Genomic DNA, 12,221 nt, shown 5'->3' on the forward strand with positions numbered 1-12,221 from the left:
ACAAGGAGTCCTTGTGGCACCTTAGAGACTAACACATTTATTTGGGCATAAGCTTTTGTGGGCTAAAACCCACTTCATCAGATGCATGGAGTGGAAAATACAGTAGCAGGTATAAATACACAGCACATGAAAAGATGGGAGTTGCCTTACCAAGTAGGGGGTCAGTGCTAACTAGCCAATTCAACTAAGGTGGAAGTGGCCTATTCACAACAGTTGACAAGAAGGGGTGAATTCCAAGGGAAGAAAAATCACTTTTGTAGTGCTAATGAGGCCAATGTAATCAAGGAGGCCCATTTGAAACAGTTGACAAGAAGGTGTGAGTATCAGCAGAGGGAAATTAGTTTTTGTAGTGAATAAAGACTGAGAGTGGATGGGTCACTAGAAAAACTAACTTCCCCCTGCTGATACTCCGACCTGGGGGATAGATCATAAAATAGAAAAGTAGTCAGAATAAGATAATATTAAGAGGTCAGCAATACCTTATGTTTCCCAAGAAATATGAAGAAGTGGTCATCCTTCCTCACCTCATTTCTTTCTCTTCTGCTGTGCTCCAGCTCTGTGCTATAGCTGCAGAAGTACATCTGTGGGATCATGCCATGGAGTCATTACTCCCCTCTTCCACAGTTCCAGCTTAGATGCACCCAATCTGACTGTCTTTGTGCATGGTAGTGGAAGGGATGATCAAGGATGCTGTGTTTTACATAGGACCATATTTTGAGCAAAAGTGTGGTCATTAATTATTACACAGTGAGTATAACAACTAACACATGCTCATTATGGTAGTGTTTCTCCTATAAATCCTATTTTTCAGGGTTTAGTATCTCATCTGTTTCAAATCGCACTGGACTAAAACTTGATTTCCAGCCCAGATGCACATTTGTTTTGCAAAAAAAAAAAATATTTAAATAGGATTCATTTTCAATTTAGAGATCAGCAAGGAAACAAAATTCTCAGGGGTTTCTACTTTTTTTGACCTCCCACAAGGTCAGTGAGCATGTTGATGGCAGTATGTGGTATTAGATGCTTTTGTCCAATATGTGTACTTTCATTTTCATAAAAACAAAAGGAATACTTGTGGCACCTTAGAGACTAACAAATTTATTTGAGCATCAGCTTTCGTGAGCTACAGCTCACTTTTCATGTTTCCATAACGTAGTTTTTATAAATTACATGAGAATAAACTTCTGAATTTCCAGGGGTTTGAAAAAATATTTCTCTGCAATATTGTTGCATGTAGTGTTTGCCCTCTAATCTTTTTTCACAGCTAGCAAAACCTATAGTGATGACCCAGTTGGTTGCAGTACACTATTAATATTCAGAAGATTGATCACAGTAAGAATTACGTGCACGAAGTCATGCCCCATGCTGTGTGGACATGCAGAGGTTTAAGGGGAAGTATATACTTCCTTAAGTCTCTCTGTGGCTTCTCTGTACCTAAGTCAGTGTGGGAGTTGGGAGGATTGGGGAGTGAGCGGAGCCCTGCTCGTGTAATTAAAAATGGTATCATAAAACATATGCACAAGGGGGCTGAATTAAGGTTAATTCAGCAACCTTAGTTCTGGCATTTCCTAACTTCAGAGCACTCAGCTTTGCACCATATTATTTAACTAACATAGACTTTTTGTATGTAACAATATAAAGGGCTGCTCATCCTACCTTAAAATACAACTATCCACCAGCAAACACATTCCTAAAGTATCACACACAGGGATGGGTTGTAAACCCCTTGTTCACATTGGTGATCAATTACCCAGACAGGTAGTTCCATTGGTCTCTCCATTTACCAGTGTGGACCAATAAGCTGGCCCATAATAAACCCATCCTATTTTGTATTATTGGCTAGGACTCAGAGTAGAATAATATGGTAGTTGGTGTATGTTATGTGATAAGTCCATTGTTACGTGAGTAGTTTTGACAGTATTGCCACTGCAGAATTTTACTAATCATTATTTTTATGTAGAGAAAATAGCACTGCAGTTAATAGGGCATTTGTACCCTTAGTTTCAACAAAACATATCAATAATAAGTGTGTATATTGTGTCATGATACCTAGAAAAGTAGAGGTAAGCAAAATGTGGTTGCTAGCACATCAAATGTGGCCCAATCATCAGTCTGCAATCAGTTTTGGCAGTTGTGCCTCTGAGAATTAATCTTACTATACAAAAATGCTCCTACATAACATTTTACTGTACAAAGTCCCATTTCACAATCTAAGCCATTAGCCCCATTGTTTGCAGTAATCAGAATATTTTTAAGTATATCACATAATATTGCAAGGGAAGTTACTGAATAGTAAAAATAACATTGTTTCTGGTGTATTATATTCTATCTACTCTGAGGGACTTAGACTGGCATTCTAAACAGCTTCAAACAGCCATCATTTTCAAAATAATCAACCTGCCACAGAAATGTGTCTCACTGTCATCAAAAAGTGGAATTTCTCCCCCCAAAATGAAGAGGTGAAAGAAGGGCAATATTGAACATGTGATAGTTTTAAATTTCAATATCTCACAATCCTGCATCAAAAGGGAGAAAAAAGGTAAGGGTAGTATTTTTGAAAGTGCTCAGTATTGGCCTAACTTTGCTACCATAGACATCAATGGGCGTTTCTCTTGAGTTCAAGAGGAGCAGGTTGGCCAGCACTGAGAACTTCTGAAAAATCCTAGCCTAAATCTTTAAAGTATTTCTAGTGTAGTTGTTTTGTGAAATATGTGGCATTTATAGAATGCATGATGGTGTGGTGTGACATAGTGGTTTTATTGGTAGCCATTTGCAATCACTGGTTCAACTCTTTTGTGACTTTATCTCCTGATTTACGTGAGTGTATCTGAAAGCGGAATCAGACCCACTGAATCAATGGAGTGTCCTGATTTACACCAGTTTAATTGTGATCAGGATCAGGACTGTTTTGTTTTAAATACAGTTGGTCTATATAGCAGTCTATGTTTCTTTTTTTTAAAAAAATTATTATTATAACTCACCTAGGGCTATTCATTGGACACAATTTTGAAAGATTTAGTGTTAAATGGATGCATTGTGCATGCAAAACACAGGTTAAATTCAGTGTACTAAATTCAGAGTGTACTAAATTCAGAGTGAATAATACTGTCCTTATGTTTTAAAACATGCCAATTTCTCTTAAGCTATCATTTGTCTTAAATATTTAATCAGCTCAGATAAATATACTTCATTTGGCCTTAACTGTGTGTCACAATAAGATAAGAGAAAGGAAAGCTAATAAAATAAAATTGTAAGGTGAACCAGAGGATATGCTTCAGAATTTATTATAGTTTAAATAAAATGTATGAACATTTTTTAAAGTGGATGTTGGCATAGTGTTGTTTGGCTTTGTGCAAGGGACAATGCGTGAATAGAGGCTTCTAAAGGAAAGCTTAGGTAGTTGGAGATTTGGTGATTTTCTGTCATCTAAGATTCCCCCATTGTGTCTGTGTTTGTTTTTTATGTGAAACTGATTTGAAGGTAATATGATACAAGTGTTGCCTTTGGGCACTGAAAAAGCTAGTGGCGTAAGATACCAGCGTGGGATAGTGTGAATTGTACTCTGAAAGGGAATTAGGGATCACAAATCTCCGCTTCCTGGGCCCTGGCTTGGAGAAATCACACCGATGTGGGTTATTAGAGGCAGAAGAGGTGAACAGAAGAGTGATCCCGGTGAATGAAAATTAAAAGTAGTTATTCCCCCCTCTCCCCCCCATGTCTTCCTGTTTCTTTTTCTCATTTCAAGTCATTTAGTGACCTAGAGTGAAATTGACAAGAATTGACAACACATGCTGTTACCAGCAGCACTGTCTCCATTTGATCCCTAGACATTTGTGGGGGTGGGGGGAGGAGAAATCCAATGGTTATACTCTAAATATGAACTATGTAAAGATAACAGGCTTGATTTAGTTGAAACCGAAGTCTTTCTCCTGTAGAACTGATCCCAGTGCTGTGTTTCACAGACAGAGGAGATGGGTTTTTCCCCTCTCTCTCTCTTTCCGCACAAAGAAAACGTGGGTCGATACCATTTTTATTGTTCTGCTGGGGTGGATTTGAGCATTTTGAATGTCTAATTGAATCGGAGGCTGGTTTAGGGTTTTGTTTTTGTTTTTTTTTAATGGCAGAGGATGGAAAGTCCCGTTAAAATGACCCCTTTGGCTTGGGGTTAGCCCGGTACAGTTGCCCCCCAAATAAAACAAACAACAGGGAAGGGGGGAGGGAGATGGGGAAAGGTGAGTTGGGCTGAGTGATGTCTGGAGGGGGAACTCGTGTCTCTTTGGCGATGTTGTGGGCTGCTGTGCTGAAATCCGTCCCTCTGCTGGAGCTGAGGCAAAGGCAATAGTCGGAGGCATCTGATGCTGCCGTTTCCAGGGTGAAATTTCCAAGGCTGATCGTTTAAAAAAAAAAAACCCTTAACAAAAATAGCCAGAGGAGCAGAAGATCCGGCATCTCCGAATGCAACCAGTGTAACCTAGACAGACATTTTAAAGCCATCTGCATTTAAACTAACCAGGCACACAAAAGAGACAACACTAACGACCACCCCAAAAACCAAGGCGCGAGAGACAGACAGAGCTGGTACGAAAAAGAAACAAGCCTGTCTTCCCCCCGCTCCCAACCCCCGATCAGGGTTTGCAGTGATCTGATGAGGCTAGGAAGCGGCTGGCCGGCCGTGCACAAGGCTGCTGCTGGTAGCAGAGGGCTCTACAGAGCTAGGCGAGGTTTCAGCAGGAGGAACGCTGGACAGCGCACTGCACGCCGCCAAGCCGTCTCCCTGCCTTTCCCCCCTCTCCCCTCGCATTACTGTGCAGCTGGAGATGCATCTAAATTAAGTCCTATTGAACAACAAGTAGATCTCTTCTGTCCGGGAACTACACTAGACTCTCCTCTCAATTAAACTGCATATTCGCTTCATGGAATTGACCGTCAGGCATAATTATCCCGATTTCTTTCTCTCTCTCTCTCCTTTGCAGGAACGACTCTTTGGGAACCTGGTCCACCCAGGGATGTAAAACTGTGCTTACCGATGCATCCCATACGAAATGCTTATGTGATCGTCTCTCTACCTTCGCCATTTTGGCTCAGCAACCTAGAGAAATAGTAAGTAACAAAGACAAAAATCCAGGTTTAACGCAAAAGCAGGAAGATTTGTTGTCCAGCTTCTCTGTTAGGTAGATGTCAGACGTTGCATCGAGGAATTGTTTAAATACTGCAGGTTGGCAAAATGTTGTTAGTCTCCTGTTATCTACAGTAGCTCAGATAAATGAATTCCAGATTCTGTGATACAACTAAATCCTAGTCAATTTCGAACGGCTTCCATCTCCGTATTTTATAGGAAAGCCTTGTAATTGTAATGCAAATGTGTTGAAAACTTTCATATTGAACGATTATCAACTTAACAGCCTTTTTCAAGGGTGTTAATCTTTCAAGAGGAATGTGGAAGGTTTTATTGTTGTTAGCAGAATGAAAACCCTAGATAAGGTAGTTAAACACATTGCAGATCTGCATTGGAGGTGTTCAGTACAGGTTTTCTGTGTTGTCTGTTGGCATCTTAAAGAAAAATAACAAAGTTTGCATGGAAAGGAGTGACATAAAATGTAGAAGCAAGCACTCTAGGTATTATTGCATGTAAAAATAGTCTAAAAAGCAAATCCTTGTGAGGTTGAACCCAAAAGGACAATAATTTGGTTTTCCTCTTTTTGGAAGTGTATGATCAGAGACTGTTTTTATCAGTAAGCTTCAGCTGTTTGGAAACAAAGTGGTTGAAATAAAGCATGACTTTCCGTGTAAAATCTGGCCTAAAAGTACACTAGTCTTAGCTCTTGTTTGGTTGACGAAAGATATCTTGATGAAATGTAATTTACAATGCATACTTGAGACTTTTAAACAGCATATCGGTAAGCCATATAGAATATCTTGTCAAACTTTTAGGTCTTTTAATTTGCATTAGCCAATATCACGTTAATTTTAGAATACACACAGAGATATCCCTAATGCATAATACTGATGTCTGAGACTAATTGTTTTACAGCAAGAAAGCAAGTTTATTTTTCAAGGTCATGTATTTATTTTTCTACTGTTATTAATTCAGAATAGCACAGATTAAATAATTCTAGATTTCCAAGTTCTTCAGAAGAAGCATACAATATTTTTGTGTTCCCTTATATTGCCATTTCTTCTATACGATCAGAGGCCCAAGAAAACTAAGTGTGTGAGAATACTGCACTTCAAACAAAGTTATTAAAAGTCCTAAAGTTTGGTAATTCTGCAGTGAACATGAATCAGATCTTGGATAAAGTACTGGATGATGTTTAATAGCTGTCAATAAAACAAGCTATTTGTTTAGCATACTATTTTCAAAATATTTCTACCTTTCAAGGAAAATAAGTATTTAAATTAATTTTAACTAGGGTGCCTTTTACACCTAAATTAGTACCGTGGTGTCCTATTAAGTTGTAATATCACCATTTGCTTTATTTTACAAAACATTATGTAGTGGTATAATAAATCATTTTAAGGCTCTAAGGCCTCTCTGGATGGCATCAGTAATTAAAGAGATCTCAGAGATGGGAATGGATCAAATTGGGAATTAAGTTAGAAGGAGTACGTCTGCTTCATACCTAATATTACCAAGGCTGGCTATGATACAGTAGCTGTTTTAAGCATTTTCCTTTTTATTGCTTTTTTCTGGCATTTTAATTCCTGGAAGATGGTTTTCTCTCACAGTAGTTTGTTGTAACCTACAGATCATGGAATCATCTGGTGCCCCCTCAGTAACCCTAATAGTAGGCAGTGGTCTCTCATGCTTGGCCTTGATCACCCTAGCAGTTGTCTATGCAGCACTATGGAGGTATGTAATTGATGACATGGTTGAATGGAAATGCACAATTGTTTGGAATTAAATGAGTAGTTCAGGATGCCATTAGATATGTTCTTATCTTCTATATGTAGTAACAGTAGGCATTTTAAAACAAAATAGCTATACAGTGCATGTTGCAATTGATCTGGAATAAATCTGATTAGTGTAATTGATTTGCTTGTCTGTCTTGGTCCACTGATGACTTTATAGTCCATACTTTCTCTCCCCTCTTCAGTATTAATGAGATTGCCCTTTCAATGCAGTAGTCAGACAGTTAATAAACACTTTACAGGATTCCTCCAGAGGTGAATTCTTATATTTGAATCAAGGCTTATGGCCTATTTCCTGACCTACTTCTCCTCCATTTACGTTTGAACATGAGGTATTTGTGTAATAAAATCTACATATGAAAGTCACACAAGTTTCAGGTTTTGCAGGTTCACAGATGTTCAGACTAGTATGCTTGAGTATGCACACTTCAGCTCATCATTCATTGACGAACACAGAATGAAGCAGTCTGCCTTCAAAAACATGTTTGGTTGGGACTTTGTGACACAGTCTAATACTGAACTTGCTTTGCACCTTAGGGACCCCTAGGATCATAAATGCAACCGAAAGGTATGGAGAAATTCAGTAGGAGGTGGGATTTAAAATAGCATGATTAGTTAGTGCGGAACAAGAAGAGTGAGAAGGATATAAAATAATGAGAGACAGAGTCAGCAAACTAGGAACAGCTATTTACCCTTTCCCATAATACAAAAACAAAATGGCACTTAATGAAATTAAAAGACAACAAGCTTAAAAGGATGGAAAATGTAACATTAACCAATAGAATATGCTGCCATACGTTATTACTGAAATAAATAGCTTAAGTACCAAAATAAATAGCTAAATTTCTCTCTGTGAGAGAGAGAGAGAGGATTAGACATTTTTGTATAATTAATATAGAAAACCTGGGTATTCCAACCAGGATAAAAAATTATAAGGATTATCAACCATCATCAATATCAACCTCCAATCAGTTCCTAGTCACAGACCCTACTGCTCCCCCTGCCTGGCTTCAACCTGCCACGTTGTCAGTGGCCCATTCTTAACCGATTCCCGACTGGGCAAGGCCTCTCTGCAGTCAACCAGCTCCACTGGGGTCTTCAAGATAACTCAAGCTGCAGCTGCAATGCAGCTCAAACAATGACACACATTGTCAAGCAGTGCCCACTAACCAAATGCAGCAGTGGACTCCAAGAGCTCCACTTGATCACTAAGAACACTATTGGTTGGCTTGGCTAATATTCAAATGCTAAATAAATAAATAAGAAATAAACTGAGTATAAGATGACTTCAGCCATCAGCCAACTCCCCAACTGCAGAATTGACTGGGTGCATTATGGGGTTATTGCTGTGTCTTGTGATGTATCTAGCATTGTTGGAGACCCGGTATGAGGCTGAATGTATTAGTGGTGGTTCCCAGTAGAAGGGCTTCTAAGCTGGGAAAGTAATTGTTTAATGTGAGCTGAGCGGCATAAAAACAGGGTTTGGATGAAACTGAAGAAAGGACAATTTAGATTTATATCAGGAAGTATGTGCTAAAAGTGAGGCCTTTTTAACTGTAGAATGACCTTTGAAAGTCCCCGCATTTGAGTTATTTAAAGCTGGAGTGAACAAAGCTTTCAGGAGTACACTTTAGTCAACAGTCTTGCATTGGCAGAAAGATGGACAGTGGATCTAATCAGGATTTTCCTGCACTAACTTTTGTGATTCTTGGTTCTTGTGGGCTTGGTTATGTCACCCTTGAAAATATATTTAGTTAGCAGAAAACCCCTGCAATTTGTCTGGATTGGCAGTGTCTGCTCAAAAGAGGCCTAGAACTTTGGAATGGTAACATTGCTGGTCAGAAGAAATAAGGTGCATTAGTAAAGTGTCTAAAAGCTTGCACATCACCTGCCTGGCTCAGGGCAATGCTGTGGGCCCCTAACTTTCCTGAGCACTAAATTTATCCACGCACTGAGTAGCAAAAAACTGTTCTCATACCATGTTCAAATTTGAGATTCTTCATAGTTCCAGGGTGTTTGATGTTGGGGTCTGGTTCAGGACCATCACTAATAAGGAGTTAGAGAGTAGTAGTGTGTAGGCAAATGCACTAGCCTTTTTGTAGTCATCTGCCAAATCACACACAACCTTGGGCATTATACTTTTTTTATTTATAGGAGGAACGTTTTGGGGGTATCTTGTACTCTTTTTATGAAAAGTGTAATGGAATCCTCAACTTATAACTAGACAACTGGGCAGAAAGGACAATAATTTATTTTCTGTCCAAAGCACAGCACCTCAAACTACCCATCTTTACTGTGCCCTAAAGTGTCAGCTGTGGTTATGCATGTAAGGCCTAGCATGGGGTTTAAACCCATGACTTTCTGGCCCACTGGAGACAGTGGCATCAACTGAGCTGTACTGACAAAGTAAAAGCTATAAATAAATTGAATAATTTTCATAAAATCTGGGCACCCACAGCTCCCAGTGATTTAAGTCAATGGTGTTGCAGAACACCTCTGAAAACCAGACCAATAATACAGTTTCTTGAAATAGTCATTGTTTTGGTGTGCTTCAGCATACAAAACACAATGTAGCAGAACGAGGACATTTACATTTTTAAGAAACCAGATGATACAGTTGTATTTTGTTATCCTATCAACCATTTTCCCAATAGACTTGTAAAATGAATAATATAACAAAAGTTGGCAACAGCGAGTATGTGATACTCACTACTATAATTTAGTATCAACCAGTACAAAGATCAGCTATCTTTGCTATTTGGTCATATGAAGATGAAGGACTTAATGTGTGTGAAGAAGTGATAATACAATATTTTGTAAATGTAGTTTAAACTTCAAGATTAATGTGTGCTATAATTATCCTAATAATGTAAGTGTTTAAGAATGCATTGCCATGTTATCATCTACTATACTGCATCTTAATTCATATTGTGGGCCGTATCCAATGGAGTTATTTCGAATTATGCCAGCTGTGGATCTGCCCCTCTATGAACATTCCCATAGAGAAGCAGACAGCAGAAGAAATTATATTACTATTGATCTGAATTTATGCAGTCACATCATAATCAATATGATGTCATATCAGTAATACCAACGGTTTAAAATGGAAGCTAGATAGAATCCAGCTTTAATGTCTTGAGACATTCTGAGGGAATTATAAAATACATCATGAAAACAAAAACTTTTCTAACTGGCATATTTTTTTGTATTAGTAGGAGATACCAAACAAGTAATAATGTTTAATAGAAAATTCTCTCTTGAAATTCTGGTAACAGAGCTCTAACATTTTAAAATGTCACCAGGATTACTAAGAATTGCATTCAGGTATTTATGGTTGCTTATCTGTTATGATATTTTCATTTTCAATGGCTTTAGAACCTTTTTATTCTATATTTATTTGGACAGGTACATCAGATCGGAGAGGTCAATAATTCTAATTAATTTCTGCCTATCTATAATCTCATCAAATATTCTTATACTGGTTGGACAAACTCAGACACATAATAAGGTATGATTGATTATATTGACTTTGTATTTTAATATCTATTTTTTGTGTTTAATTTGGAAACAAATCCATTCTCACTGGACTAGAGAGTTTTTGGTAAAATATTAAAAGGCAAAGGAAATTTTTTAACATGTTTCCTAATTTTTTCCTCCAAAATCCCTTTTGGTATCATTCCCTTTGGACATGCTGTGTTCTCTGTGGTAGACTTGTCTGTTTTATAACTAAATTTCAAAGATGAAATAGTTCAAAGCCATAAAACATCAAAAGCCCAAATTCTGGCTCATTTTAATAATTATAATAGGATTGTGCCACAATGTTGTTGTTGTTGTTTGTCTTTTTATAAATACACTGACACTCAAAAGGCAAGTGTAAATTGCTTGGAAGTTAGAGTACAACTCTTGAAAATGTGCACAAGCAGATATACTAAGATGCTGTAGCAAGACTGTATGGGTCCCAGATAAATATAGAACTATTAGACCTTTGATTGCTCATGGATATAGAATAGTAATAGCCTTGTGCATCTTGTTTATGTATAGATTGCAGAACTGATAATAATCACAACAAAACCTGGTTTCAGGCTATCTTTATCACATGTAGTCACTTCTATGTACTGGGTCATCACAAATCTCTGAGTGATACTGGGTAGCTTTCCCAAGCAACAAAAAGCAGTTGTTTTAAATTAAATAAAACTGTTCAATTGGTTTAGAAAAACAGAATAGTATATTTTTCTACAACAAACCTTAATTTCAGACAGTACTTGCCTTCATCCATCTCCATTACTGTCATTCACTTTTCAAATCAGTGCTTAGGAATTTAGCTGAATACCTCCACGTAGTCTATGAGAGGTAGATGGCAACATGCTGAAAAATGTACCTCAAAATATATACTTGTACAATAATTCATAATATAATATTGTATAAGTGTATCTATTTGGGGGCTGCAGAAGGAGTCATGTGAATTTCATTGACTTTAAGAGGAGTTATGCAGATAAAGGCCTTGACTAAAATTTTTTAAAGTGCACAAGTGACTTAGGAGCCTGAGTCCAACTGGAAGTAAGTGGGACTTAGACTCCTAAGTCATTTCAGTACTTTTGAAAATTTTACCCCAGAACACGAATTGGAAAAGTTTTATATTCTACTTTAGTATACAGCAAGTTGCATTTATTTGAAAGGAGAGATATCCCCAGTAGCTGGCATTCCCAAATGCATTGCCTCTCCAGAACTTTTTTCCTTTGAGTTTCCCTGTTCTAAAAAAGAATAGGAAGTGGCATGGAAAAAACACACACTCCTTGACCATAGAGGTTGGACCAGAGGCTGTGAGCATCGTAAGGGCTGTGGATCATAGAATCATAGAATATCAGAGTTGGAAGGGACCTCAGGATGTCATCTAGTCCAAACCCCTGCTCAAAGCAGGACCAATCTCCAACTAAAGCATCCCAGCCAGGGCTTTGTCAAGCCTGACCTTAAAAACTTCTAAGGAAGGAGATTCCACCACCTCCCTAGGTAACGCATTCCAGTGCTTCACCACCCTCCTCGTGAAAAAGGTTTTCCTAATATCCAACCTAAACCTCCCCCACTGCAACTTGAGACCATTACTCCTCGTTCTGTCATCTGCTACCACTGAGAACAGTCTAGATCCATCCTCTTTGGAACCCCCTTTCAGGTAGTTGAAAGCAGCTACCAAATCCCCCCTCATTCTTCTCTTCCACAGACTAAACAATCCCAGTTCCCTCAGCCTCTCTTTATAGGTCATGTGTTCCAGTCCCCTAATCATTTTTGTTGCCCTCCGCTAGACGTTTTCCAATTTT

The 12,221-nt window shown here is 38.2% G+C and overlaps 1 protein-coding gene across 9 annotated transcripts in view; it reads left to right on the forward strand.

The window, feature by feature from the left end:
* ADGRB3 (adhesion G protein-coupled receptor B3) overlaps window positions 1–12,221 on the forward strand; it is a 616,055-nt gene that overhangs the window by 492,060 nt on the left and 111,774 nt on the right. For all 9 annotated transcript variants that reach the window (XM_043542447.1, XM_043542448.1, XM_043542449.1 and 6 more), the window contains 3 exons: window positions 4,974–5,100; window positions 6,747–6,850; window positions 10,315–10,417. In XM_043542447.1, the coding sequence (XP_043398382.1) occupies window positions 4,974–5,100; window positions 6,747–6,850; window positions 10,315–10,417 (334 nt within the window). The remainder of the gene's footprint in view (window positions 1–4,973; window positions 5,101–6,746; window positions 6,851–10,314; window positions 10,418–12,221) is intronic.

Source organism: Chelonia mydas, chromosome 3 (assembly GCF_015237465.2).
Source record: "Chelonia mydas isolate rCheMyd1 chromosome 3, rCheMyd1.pri.v2, whole genome shotgun sequence".
In the NCBI taxonomy this organism is placed as follows: domain Eukaryota; kingdom Metazoa; phylum Chordata; order Testudines; family Cheloniidae; genus Chelonia; species Chelonia mydas.